Below are 14,366 nucleotides of genomic sequence, written 5' to 3' on the forward strand. Positions count from 1 at the left end.
ATACCTGCGAGCGGGGTTCGTAAGGAAGCCCTGTTCTTTTCCCAGATGAGAAACTCATGTCAGACCACCGAAGATTGGTCTGTTCAGCTTTTGGTGTACTGGAAAGTAGGACACGGCATGGTAAATTCCACTGTCACGCGCACATTGATATCACGCCACCTGTGAATTCTGAAGACGGCAAGTTTATCGGTGATTCTATATGTGTGACTTGCATACTCTACAGTAACAAAAGACGATTGATAGATAATTAATTCAAAATCGATTGATTAAGAATATTGGAAGCGGAGGATGCTCTTTCTCATACCTTACAGCCAAGACCTGGAAGAACCTCTGTACAACTCAGAACCTTCCTTATGGACTTCTGAAGGAAACCAGGCATGATCTCCTCCACGCCCTCAGGTCTGCCCTACTCACCACCTGGATACCCTCATGGGTGATTAGCCACGCTCTTCAAATTCACATAACATAATGTATGTTTGTAATCTTTACTGAATATAATGTGATTATTTAGGCATCCTTTTATGCTTTTCTATTAAATCTCTCTTTAAACAAATGTCGATTTATAGTCCCTCTCCTATCTTGATAGGTCCTTTTTGGCTAAGTAGTAGTGTTGCGTTTCCACATGAATACACCTCACGTCAGGGGCGCCTCCTCCACTAGAGCAGAGAAGCGTCGCCCCACTGCTTTCTTGCAGTGCGAAAAAGTCAAAAACTAAAATGCTAATAACTTTTGTTTATTACCATTTTATGCTTCTTTGCACATGGCGGGCGGGTGGGTGGAACTGGCTGGGCAGGAGTGGTTTGCCCACTCCTGAGTGTGCAAAGACTCTTTTGTTAGCCCTCTCATTCTGCCCAAACCAGTCATGCGCTCTGTGCACTTCTCCATGTAGGCTATGCTGCAGCCTACATGGAGAACATGCCATCCCCTACAGCCCCTGGCTGGGCGGCGTCCTGACCAATCGCAACGCTCCAATGGAGCGTTGTGATTGGCTTAGGGGAGGGAGTAAATAGACAATTGAAGCACTTAAAATAACAATAAAATGCTTTCTGCTGCATACTCTGTCTCAGCCTGTCATGTGCTTTGATGTCTTATTATCAGGCACCCGGAGAGAGAGCTTTCTGAATGCACTACATTTTATTTAGCCTGTTAAAATGTCATTGTTTGGACAAAATTCAATCCATCCTATGGTTTTAAGATGAACATTTACATATAAAAGGCATTATTCACAAAGTAAAAAAATGCATCATGTAGGCCTCTGCCTATGTTTGGAATACATGTCGGTCTTTGAGTGATTTATATTATCTCCAGAGGGGAATCTTGGACATTTCTTGGTGTTTTTATTCTGCCCATTTATTCCATGCGGATTTATCACTAGATGGAAAATCTTAAGGCAGAAAAGTGCATTTGCAGATTCAACTTTCCCGCAAAGCGAAAAACATCTTTGAAAAAGTTCCTTATATCTTTAGATTCCCTGTAGAAGAAATGTAGGTGTGTACCCACCTTCTTCAATCACTGGGATTACAACTACATTGACCTTTCTAGGTTGGGCTTGAAAGTTGAGCTTTTGTTACCAATTTTTTTAAATTTACACAATGGGCTTTGACTTAACCCACAGAAGAATTCTCTCTCACCTCATTCTATTGACTGTTTGATGTGTCATTCCGCCTTCCGTGGAGTGCTTGCATTGAAAAGCACGAGTGACTATTTTACAACGTAAAGGTACACTGATTCATGATGCGTCAAATTCTTTATCTCATACATGCATTGTATACAAAAAACAATAGTTTTTTAGTTTTGTTTACAGATGACTTTTAAAAAATGTTTCAGTTTATGTATTACACACTTTAGTGTTAACATTAGAATCACACACTTAAATATGCACATGCAGAAGGGTGTACAGTCTAGCTGCTTCCAAGAAAACAAACATTTGCAAAGCCAATATTTATTGCTATAATATGGTAACACATAGTCAAACAGGAATGCAAAAATGCACTTTGCATTCATTAGTGTGATAAAGCCAAACCATGGTTATGAGTGTTTCCAGTTTTTAAATGACCATGTCAAATGTTTGTTAATACCCACAAACCTACGTGTTTATGAACATTCCATCCCCAACACTCCCATTTTCTCATCAATAGCCATAAACTTGTTGCGGTGTTCAATCAATATTTTCTTTCTTAGTCAGTTTACTTTGATTCTAAAATTCTACTTGTCTTCATTCTCTGACTCAGGATATGGAATTTAGAGTTGCAAATGTTTTTCGTTGAACATTTAAGTTGCATTTAGATGTGCGCAAAACTTTAGTGAATTGTTCCCAAAGTATCTACATGGAATTTATTAACATAGTGGTAATTCTAAAAACCTGGTATAACTGCTGGCCTTGAGCACATTAGTTGTCAGATAAGTTCAGGTTCAATGCGCTTTTCCGGCTTAGTTCAATAGTGACCTTTCCCACATTGTTCTTGTTTCAATATCAGTTTGCATTTTTTTGCATGCTAGTCACACATTCAGTTTTACTGTGTAACACACCCTAGTAATGCAAACAACAGTGAAAAAAGAGACCTTTCAAGGTGGTGCTGTGAGGGGGGTGGAGGGTGCGCGGGGTTGGGTCAGTGAAACCGCAGCACTGCCGGCCTTCCTACTGCAAACCACACCCACAATCTTCTGGCCAAGTTAAGATTCTATGTGGCTGTTTGACTTTGCTTCAGAGAATGTGGACGTGAACCTGGCCGCAGCGTATCAAGTAAATAGAAATGTGTACATGGAAGTGGGCGGAGTGCTGTACCCAAAGGGGAAGGAAGGATTGTCAACCAGTCTGACCGCTTATGACATGGACTGTACAAAAAAAAATTTGTCTGCCACTCTGCTTCAGCCATAAGTGCTGGAAAGAGGGCAGAGGTGCCAGATATTGGAGGCCATGCCCCCTTGACTATCACTTCTGGTAACAGCTACTGTGAAGGGAGTAGCTTGTACACTGCCCCTTTCTCACCCTTTAACTTATTCTAAAGGGGCACGAATCTTGTAAACATGTTATTTTAATGTTTCATTTGGAAAATTCTTTAATTGCAACTCTTTTTTTCCTGACAAACACAGTATTGCTACTGATATTGTTCTTATTTTTGTTCTTATTTTTTATTATTGGTGTTTTTATTGCTATGATGCTGTGCAGTTAATAATTACTATTGATAATAAACAGCTCTTCATCCACAGTTTTATTGTGGCAGGTGTTGATTTACTATGGTGCTTGGTGCCTATTGGCTAATTGGAGTCGGGTGTCCATTGGCTATTTGGAGTCAAGTGACCATTGGCTATGTGGAGTCGGGTGTCCTTGGGTTATGTGGCATCAGATAATCATTGGCTATATGGAGCACAAGGCTCATTGTTTATGCTACCAGGTGTTCATTGTTTATATGGTGCTTGGTGATCTTGACTATGCATTGCCAGGTGGACATGAGGAGTCTATGCAAGGGTATGGTAGGGTGTGCCAAAAAAAATTAACTTGCCTTACTATCTTGCCATGTGATGTTGTCCTCCCTTGGATGTCTTCCTCTCCTCCTGGAAGCTTCGGACGCAGGAAACTGCACTCCCAATCCCAGCACTGCTCTCTCAGCATGAAAGCAGCATCAGGATTGGATAGAGCAGGCTCTCTGAGCGCTCCTAGGAGCACTGGAGGCCTGCACTTTCTCTGACCCAGCTGTCTAAGACAGCTAGGTTACAGAACTTATAAAGTGCATGTCTGGCTGGCTGCCGCAAGACATCAGCCAAAGGGACATGTGCATTTTAAAGCACCCAGCTCAGGCTCCGCCCCGTCCAGACACTTAGTTTGGGACGGGTCACGGATTGCTGAAAAATAAAATTATAATAAATAAACTATATTACCATTTTATTTTTCACCTCTGGGGCTTGTGGGGTGACGCTCCTCCGCTCAAATGGAGGAGCCGTCCTTGTTCAAGGGGTCAATGCAGATTTCACCGGGTTTTGTGTAATGTAATTTATGCTACTCTCAGCATTTTATTGATTCCATTGTGATTTGCCTCTTCCATGAAACCTTGAAAAATGGTGTTTTCATTGCTAGTTGTTTCTTTGTTCAGTTTCGGGCATGCTATGGCTTATAATTGTTTCTTTTCTTAGGTTCAGGCGTGTTGTGGGTGCTGGTTGTTTGTTCGGGTTTAGGCATGTTGTGGGTGCTGGTTGTTTCCTTGTGCAGCTTGTATATCCTCAGATGGTGGTATGTATTCTTCGCACTGTGTCCTGCGTTTAAGTGGGGCTGGAGGAGTAGGTGGTCTGAGGGCTACAGTGTTCTTTTCATGGCATCTGTTTAGCAAAATAGGGTGTCTGTTTGTTTGGCATATTTTTTTTATGCTTTTCTTCGAGCCTTTTGAAAGGGAAGAAATTATGAAATGGAAATCAATCATTTAAATGGGATTTGTAGATGGCATCTTATCTTATACGATGGTATCCAGGTGCATGGGGTTTCTGCTGCTTGGTGGGATCAGCCAAACATCCATGTCTTCAGATCCTATCTGAATTCCTGCAGGGAGGGGCAGGTCTGGAGGGGGGGAGGCTGTTCCAGGTCTTTGCAGCTCTTGCTTTGCCAACTGTGGGTGGAGGGGGTCTGAGTGAGGGAGGCAGTGCGCAGGTTTTCTGGAGGGCTGGTGGAAATGTAAATGACGATTGATGTAGGCCGGTCCCTGATTGTGTAGGGCCTAGTATGCATCGGTGAACATCTGAAATTGGCACCTCTTGTGGACGGGTGCAAGTGGAGTTTCCCGAGTTGTTGGTTGATGTGGGCCCATCTGGGAACATCGAGGATGAATCTGGTGGCTGAGCTCTGTATGATTTTTGTCTCTTTAGTAGGTGTGGGGTGACTCCTACGTAAAGTGTATTACCGTAGTACAGGCGGCTGGTGATGAGGGCCTTGGTGACTGTACGTCTGGTGCTGGCGGGGAGCCATTTGAAAGCTTTCCAGAGCATCCAAAGAGTGAGGAAGCAGGTTGAAGGTACTGCGTTAATCTGGTTTCTTATGGTGGGTTTGCTGTCCAGTGTGATGCTGTGGTTCCTGGCAGGTTATGTGGGTGAGGGTCCCAGCTCTGCAGGCCACCAGGAGTCATTCCATGGGGTTGTGTCGCTCCCGAAGGTCAGTACCTCCATTTTTTTCAGTGTTGAGTTTGAGGCAGTTGTTTTACCTCCAGTGGGTGACAATGGTCATACACAGGTGGAAGTTGGCATTAGTGGTGGAGGGATCTGCAAACAGAGAGAGGATAAGCTGAATGTTGTCTGCATATGATATGATGCTCAGTCCATGGGTCCTGATAATGTTGACCAACGGAGTGATGTAGGTGTTAAACAGGTAAGGGCGGAGAGAGGACCCCAGGGGACGCCGCAGATGATGTTCTTGGGGTCCGAAGTGTAGGATATCAAATTAAAAATATTGCACACAAAAACAAACACTGCAACTGGTGCTGTGCCATGAGTGTGATTTGAAACCCTTCTTACTTTTACAATCGACATCACAAAGCATGTTTGGAATTGTAGTTTCATTGTTCTCATTGAAACTTTGTTTGAGCGTACATGTTCCAGCAGACTTTATTATGTTAGGCGAAAGACCAGGACAATCCAAAAGTCAATCTCACCTTGGTAAATTGGGGCAACATACCCGTTGCACCCCTGGGGCACAATGTGTAATACGGACCCAGATGGGCACAACATGTACCTGAACTATACCGAAATTAATGTAACATTTACCTGATGTGATTAGAATTTGATCGGATCTGATATTTAGGGCACATCATCTAATGCCACATGCATCCAAAAACCCTATCAAACAGGCACAGCTTTCAAATGGGCCAGATATAATCTGCTTCCTACATGTACCTGGTGTTTGCAGTCTCAGGGATAGCATCCATGAGACAGACAGAACATCTGATGGGCTATGCATCTGATTTCAGCATCCATGTGCTATATACAGAAGATAATGGCCCCTTCCATTTGACGATTACTGTACACAAAGGGGGCAGCATCGGCTTCCTATATGCACCTGATGCATGCAGAAATTAGTGGGCTTGTTGCAAAGCGTCAAACGAACATGGCCTTTCTGGCATGTCACTCAAGTCGTCCTTTTGGACACATCATGTGAAGGGTGATGGACAGAGCAATGCTGGACCTGTTCTGATAGGCACAGACTCCTAGAAACGTGGCGTCAGAGTTTGGTGTAATATCATATGGACACATGCAAGGATATGGCAGCCACATACATTGTGCACTCCAAACCTAAGGGGGTATTGTATTCAGCATATCATTTAAATTCAGTTGTGCATAAAATAATTTAACCAAAGCCGGTATAAAAAATACAGCGGAGTGTTGCCATCCGTTGACATATTTGTATTTATTTTTAAAGGGGTACAGAAAACAAACTAAAAAATCTCTATTTTCCTAACCCATGATCCAAAAAAGCACCAATAATGAGGGTTCCGGAATGTAACCTTTACAGGATGATGCCTGATTGAGTTTTGAGACATATTGAGATGCTTTTCACTGAACAACTAGTTCCTACACTAAAGCAACAAATGCTGATTGTATTGTATTGTAATTACATTGCAGAAAAAAGTATTTCCCCAGAGCTTGCAATGTTCGTGGAATGTATTTGTAATCCTTGAGCAACAGGGATGTGGCTTCACTGCCAGGGCTTCCAACTTTGGAACTGAGGAACCAAGCTGGAGCATGGATGTCATTTAGAGGTCACAGGGGGTCGCAGCTGCAATCCCTGGCACTGTCTTTTGAGACCCCTGGTCTCAAAGGTGACAAGATCTGTGCCAGGAATACAATGGCAGCTCCTCCTCCTTATGGACGTCAGTTGAGGGCTCTCCTCTCTTTGTGTTCTGTCAAATTGTTTTTATTACACTAATAGAGAATAATATTACATTATTGACTACTCGTATAATAAAACATTGAGTACAATAAGCTGAAATGGGACATTCCCTGGCAGCTGAGGTAAATAAAAATGTGTGTGTTTGTGTTTGCCTGTCTGTCTTTCTTTCTGTCTCTCTCAAAGGGCGTGTGATGTCACCTCTGCTACCCCTGACATTTTGATGAATTGACGTCCATGGGTTTGAGTCTGGCATCGTCTCAACATCCTGTGATCCTGGGCAAATTCCATAATCTCCCCAGTCCGGAAAATAAATGTGACCTTGTGTATTTTAACTAGTGCTCACAGATTTGCAAACTATAAATACATTTCACTGTGTGGTGATCAGACAGGGCCTCGTGCCAAGAGCTAACTAAGAAGCACTTTGCTTCCCCCCCTCCCCCCCAATGAAAGACAATAACCCCACAAGGGTCTCAGAGGATGTTGGCGATGTCCTGGGGCTCCTTAAAGGGCATATAAGCTGCTTACAGGCTCCAAAGACAAACTACAATGCTACCAGGCGCTCAATGCCTATAGGATTATAAGGACTTCGAATGCCCACCTTGGCATGTCTGTGCTCATGTAAGGTGCTCCTATACCTGTGGGTCAAGTTTGCACTATATGAGACTTCTCAAAGAAAAAATAGCTGTCACCCGATCACCATTACAGAAGAACTAGTCTGTTTCTTTCCTGTGGATGCTCAGTTGGTCAGCCATCTTGGTTGAGTACTGTCTAGTTCTGTGCCGCGTTAAATTATTTCAGAGCTGACTAGGAAGATTCTGCCGTGCATGCACTGGAAGTGGATGCAATGTAGGTTCCTTTTAGTAAGATTAGCAGGGGTCCATAATGGGATGCACAACTCCCAGCTGTAGTTGTGTTTACAGTTATAGAACATGACGCATGCGGCTTAATGATGGCAAGTTTCCTACAATGCCTATTCCTGTACTAGCCTGCCTCACGCACCTTCCCACTCAGATACACGTCTCTCAGACGGCGAACACTGGCATTCCAATCTTTACATTGTCATATAAAGCTGCAGATTGTTGGCAGTCTTATCGCTATTTGATCATTTCAACAGTTTGAACAAGTGTCACTTCTTTAGTTCAAATTGGACTTTGGAACACAACAAATCAGCAATTGAAAAGTGACTGGTTAATCTTCGTAAATTGTGTGCCACAAATGGCACCAGAAATGGTACTTTTTACTGTAACTTTTGATCCGTTTAATGTATGAACAGTTTTTTGGAGCTGAAATGTGTAATATATGCTGCGGATGGTGGAATATGTGGCAAGTGCGGTAAATTCGTCATTATGCTGAAAGTGCCTCGTCTGCAGAATGACTTACTTCCACTGGTCCTGCCTACAGTATCTGAAATCAAACTTAATTAATGCAATTTTGCATTTGTCGAATTCCAATGTTCTGATTTTGAAGCAGTTTCGAAAACACTTTCTAAAACGTGCGCCTTTGGCAACAATTCAGGGCGGTGGTATACTCGTCTCTTCAAGGGGGGGAAATGTACTTTTCAAAACTCAATGCACCACATCATCCGTTATGCCCTTCATAGGAAATAAACTTCAATATTGGTCTCTTACTAACCTTGACTTGGTCTGACAAATTAAACGACCGTCGGTGTACGCAGGAGACATCCTCCTGCTTACAGGCCCCCAATCTGCACTAGCGAGTATTTCTGAACATCTCTCTGTTTGGGACAAAACAGAACATACATTTGCGCGCGCACTGTTTGTGACAATAGTCATACGAGCACCATTTAGAGGAGTAATGGGTCAAGTGAGCTCATTGCACAGTTTTATAATAGAGAAGGAGTGCATAAAGCCGTCAGTGATAGATCGCAGAGTTTGCTTGTGCAGCACAGTTTGCGATACATTGCAGAGCCCGCTTACACAGCACAGTCTGCGATACATTACAGAGCCTGCTATACTCGGCACAGTCTGCGATACATTGCAGAGCCTGCTATACTCGGCACAGTCTGCGATACATTGCAGAGCCTGCTATACTCGGCACAGTCTGCGATACATTGCAGAGCCTGCTATACTCGGCACAGTCTGCGATACATTGCAGAGCCTGCTATACTCGGCACAGTCTGCGATACATTGCAGAGCCTGCAATACATTACACAGCCTGCTTACACGGCACAGTCTGCAATACATTACACAGCCTGCTTACACGGCACAGTCTGCAATACATTACAGAGTTCGCTTATACAGCACAGTCTGCGATACATTACAGAGCCTGCTATACTCGGCACAGTCTGCGATACATTGCAGAGCCTGCTATACTCGGCACAGTCTGCGATACATTGCAGAGCCTGCTATACTCGGCACAGTCTGCGATACATTGCAGAGCCTGCTATACTCGGCACAGTCTGCGATACATTGCAGAGCCTGCAATACATTACACAGCCTGCTTACACGGCACAGTCTGCAATACATTACACAGCCTGCTTACACGGCACAGTCTGCAATACATTACAGAGTTCGCTTATACAGCACAGTCTGCGATACATTACAGAGCCTGCTATACTCGGCACAGTCTGCGATACATTGCAGAGCCTGCTATACTCGGCACAGTCTGCGATACATTGCAGAGCCTGCAATACATTACACAGCCTGCTTACACGGCACAGTCTGCAATACATTACACAGCCTGCTTACACGGCACAGTCTGCAATACATTACAGAGTTCGCTTATACAGCACAGTCTGCAATAAATACACAGCACAGTCTGCAATACATTACAGAGCCAGCTTACACAGCACAGTCTGCAATACATTATAGAGCTTGCTATACATAGCACAGCCTGCGATACAACACACTGCCTGGGACACATTACACAACCTGCTTACACAGCACAGTCTGCGATACATTACAGAACCTGCTATACATAGCACAGCCTGCGATATATTACACAGCCTGCGATACATTACACAGCCCGCTTACACAGCACAGTCTGCGATACATTACAGAGCCTGCTATACATAGCACAGCCTGCGATATATTACACAGCCTGCGATACATTACACAGCCCGCTTACACAGCACAGTCTGCGATACATTACAGAGCCTGCTATACATAGCACAGCCTGCGATACATTACACAGCCTGATTACACAGCACAGTCTGCGATACATTACAGAGCCTGCTATACCCAGCACAGTCTGCGATACATTACAGAGCCTGCTATACCCAGCACAGTCTGCGATACATTACAGAGCTCGCTTATACAGTATAGTCTGTGATACATTACAGATCCCGCTTACACAGCACAGTCTGTGATTTATTAAAGAGCCGGCTTACACAGCACAGTCTGCGATGCAATACAGAGCTCGCTTATACAGCACAGTCTGCGATACATTACAGAGCCTGCTTATACATCATAGTCTGTGTGTGGTACATTACAGAGCCTGCTATACCCAGCACAGTCTGCAATACATTATAGAGCTTGCTATACATAGCACAGCCTGCGATACAACACACTGCCTGGGACACATTACACAACCTGCTTACACAGCACAGTCTGCGATACATTACAGAGCCTGCTATACATAGCACAGCCTGCGATATATTACACAGCCTGCGATACATTACACAGCCCGCTTACACAGCACAGTCTGCGATACATTACAGAGCCTGCTATACATAGCACAGCCTGCGATACATTACACAGCCTGATTACACAGCATAGTCTGCGATACATTACAGAGCCTGCTATACCCAGCACAGTCTGCGATACATTACAGAGCCTGCTATACCCAGCACAGTCTGCGATACATTACAGAGCTCGCTTATACAGTATAGCCTGTGATACATTACAGATCCCGCTTACACAGCACAGTCTGTGATTTATTAAAGAGCCGGCTTACACAGCACAGTCTGCGATGCAATACAGAGCTCGCTTATACAGCACAGTCTGCGATACATTACAGAGCCTGCTTATACATCATAGTCTGTGTGTGGTACATTACAGATCCCGTTTATACAGCACAGTCTGCGATACATTACAGAGCCTGCTATACCCAGCACAGTCTGCGATACATTACAGAGCCTGCTATACCCAGCACAGTCTGCGATACATTACAGAGCCTGCTATACCCAGCACAGTCTGCGATACATTACAGAGCCTGCTATACTCGGCACAGTCTGCGATACATTACAGAGCTCGCTGATACAGTATAGTCTGTGATACATTACAGATCCCGCTTATACAGCACAGTCTGTGATTCACTAAAGAGGCGGCTTACACAGCACAGTCTGCGATGCAATACAGACCTCGCTTATACAGCACAGTCTGCGATACATTACAGAGCCTGCTTACACAGCACAGTCTGCCATAATGCATTGCACACAACATGTCCAATGTGTGACATATTAAAAAAAATTATCTTATAAGCATAGGATTTAGTAATGGAATCGTACCCTTCCAGAATAAAACGTATGCTAGCCACCACATGCAACCCTTTGCACTATGCATGTGCGTGGCGCTAGGTAGGATGCTAGTGCGCCAGCGCATAGAAATAAATGAGCAGTTCCTTTTATTTAGCAATTCTGTTGCCTGCTCTCGCCACCTAGCGCAACGCACCAACTTTGGCTGCCGCGCAGATTTTTTTGTAAATCTGCCCTGCAGCAGGTTTACACGGCGACGGCGGCGCGCAATGTGTGGTAAATACTGCGTCCAATTGTGCAGCACATTCAGCGAGAGTACGTAGCCTGCGTATGCGGCGCACAGTCTGCGTTACTTGGTCTGCGCGTGAGGAAAGTATGCGTGTGTTTTCCCGTTCGTCTGCAAGCGGGGCTTCTCGAATGATCCTGGCTACTTCCCCCCAGAGAGCGGTAATTACTCTCCGAGGGCCACGGGTGACGTACAGCGCCCGCACAGGCCTCTGGGACTCCATTTGTGAACCATCAACAATATTGTGGCTACACGAATAAGCAGAAGTTTCTCATACTTCCTGAATAACAAGTTGCTAAAGAGACAGTAATTACTGTTTTCATTTCTAATTGGATTTAAAATACAACCTGTATTTATCAGAAGAATTGTACCTCGTCTGTTTATCTCGAACCAAGGGGGCCTCCTATCTTTTAGATCTTTTAGTGAAAGTGATACATGTTCTGTCAATCTACTCAAAGTGACAGTGCTTTTAACTTCAAAAGTTTGAAGGGGATAAAAATGTGAAGATAGTAGCAGCGAGCCGCAGACCAGTATTAACACGAAGCAGCTTCTTGCACGCAAGCCCTTCCTTCATCGTAGAGTTTGGTCTGATGTTGGGACAGGCTGTGAACTCTGATGTGTAGTGTAGGTCTAGACCAAATGCTGTGAACTGTGTGCCTGGAGCAGTGGTGTGACCTGTAGGCCTGGGGCAACGCTGTCAGATGGTCCATGACTCATTAGGTGGCAGAGTGATCCTGGTTGACTGAGTATTTGTGCTGTGAATCTGATGGATTGAGGGTCAGAGTTGCTGGCTGAAGTTGTGAGGGGGAGCACAGTGAACTGTAGGTCCGAAGTTGCGGCGGGAGTGCTTTAAACTGTGGCCTGCCTGTTGTGAGGGTCACTGCTGTGGGCTGGAACAGTGAGGGGGACAGGACCATAAACTGCAGGCCTAAAGGTGTGAGGGACAATGCTGAGTACTTCAAGATGTGAAGTTCCAGCAGCAGTAAGGTGTGTGCTGAATTTAGAGTTTGAAGGTCTGCCACAACAAGTGCGACTTAATGGATGAAGGCAATTTAGTAATTTCTCTAATTTGCTCCTGATGCAATTTGTTACAATGATGACTTTCCTGTTTAGATCAATCCTGGGAGCTTCCAAGTCATTCCATGACATTTGAGGTTTTTCAATCACTGTTTGAACAGTATGAGTGAAGAGAAGTGTTGTGATAATACATTTTAAGGGATAAAACTTAACAATCCGTCCAATTCGTTGCGTACACTGAATCCTTCCACAAGTCTCTTTATTAGATCAAGCATGGCAGGAGCCACTGTAAGTGATTCACAGATCTTAAATGGCACATCATCTCAGCATGCCGAAACGTTGTGATCCTTGCCATCAAATTATATTGCTCCTATGATAATTTCAATTGATTACCTTACTGAGCAATTCAATGTGTCTAGTGCTGCATCAATCCACTGTAGATCGCTGCGTGCCACACTTTAGAAACTAAATGGCTCCATAATGAATTAAATCACAAGGACCCTTCCTGTAGCGGTTGGATATAGAATCTCACTTGATTTAATGAAATTATGTTTCAAGTCCATTTGCTGCATCTCTAATAAAAGATACTGCACCTCCAGGCAAGCGCAAACTTGTGTGGCAAGTACTTAATTTGATGCTCAAAATGTATCTAATTAATTTTACTTACCACACCACTTTTTGCACCAATATTTTGGTGACATTCACGTATAAGTCACCATTTGATTGGCTTTTTCTCCTGTTTTTTCTGCATTTGACAGAAGAAAAAATCACCAAGGTCCTAAAAGCTATCCTCAAAAAGATGCATTTGGTAACTAATGCTACATAAATGTTGCAGGATTGGTGTGAGCTCTGTTCTGTTTTTGTCTAACAAGGTATTCCAGCTACCTCTTGAAGTATGTTTAAGAAATGTGTGTTCTGGAGCCTAATCTTTCCTCCAAAGTACAAGTGTGTTCCTATTCTTGTGCCTTGGTGCCTACTTTAATGCAATTCCCCAGACTACCGTCCAGCATAAAAACCTAGTAGCGTGCCACTGAGGTGGTTCACTGTCCCACGCGATCGGTAATCTGATAAAGCTCAACATCTTTGGTTTAATTTGTGGGTATGAAGAGTGACTTCCAAATATTAGATCTCAAATGAGTCAGAGACTTATGCCTGCCAAAGTACTGCTGATTCAGAAATATCTAGTGATCTGCAGTGCATGCCAGCAGAGTTACAAAATGGTGGCATTGTTGTCTGTATCCCTAATGAGATGAATGGAGGCAGCTTATGGTCCACCAAAATGTAATGTCAATGCCCCTGGCTTGTATGGCGACATTGTAAACTCATTCACTGTTGCTCTCTTTCTTTGGTGTTGACGGTGTTGTCAGTTGTTGTCCTGATTTCATCACTTACTGTTATTCTTGTTTATTTCAGCCAACTGGGTACATGGAAAACTCAATCTCCTACAGCACGATAGAGGATGTTCAGCTGCTCTCCTGGGAAAATGCCCCTAAGTACTGCTTACAGCTGACGGTCCCTGGGGGCACTGTCTTGCTTCAGGTACAGTAAACATAAACATATCTCAGCATTGCTTTAAGTATTTTCGTACCCGTGTTCTCTATCACACCTGATCTCTAAAGTGACAGAGTAATGTTCTCCAAACATGCAAAATTATGTTCAGTTTAGGCTGCAAGTCAGTAAGTAGGTTTTTGAGAGGATGTCCTTAGAAAGGTATTTCGTGCATTACAACCGATTTGCTGCATGCTCCTGGGAACAATAAG

At 43.9% G+C, this 14,366-nt stretch overlaps 1 protein-coding gene across 4 annotated transcripts in view; it reads left to right on the plus strand.

Moving 5' to 3' along the window:
* Positions 1-14,366, plus strand: part of CMIP (c-Maf inducing protein) — a 511,919-nt gene that overhangs the window by 211,635 nt on the left and 285,918 nt on the right. For all 4 annotated transcript variants that reach the window (XM_078669852.1, XM_078669853.1, XM_078669854.1 and 1 more), the window contains exon 2: positions 14,020-14,145. In XM_078669852.1, the coding sequence (XP_078525978.1) occupies positions 14,020-14,145 (126 nt within the window). The remainder of the gene's footprint in view (positions 1-14,019; positions 14,146-14,366) is intronic.

Source organism: Lissotriton helveticus, chromosome 12 (genome assembly GCF_964261635.1).
Source record: "Lissotriton helveticus chromosome 12, aLisHel1.1, whole genome shotgun sequence".
In the NCBI taxonomy this organism is placed as follows: domain Eukaryota; kingdom Metazoa; phylum Chordata; class Amphibia; order Caudata; family Salamandridae; genus Lissotriton; species Lissotriton helveticus.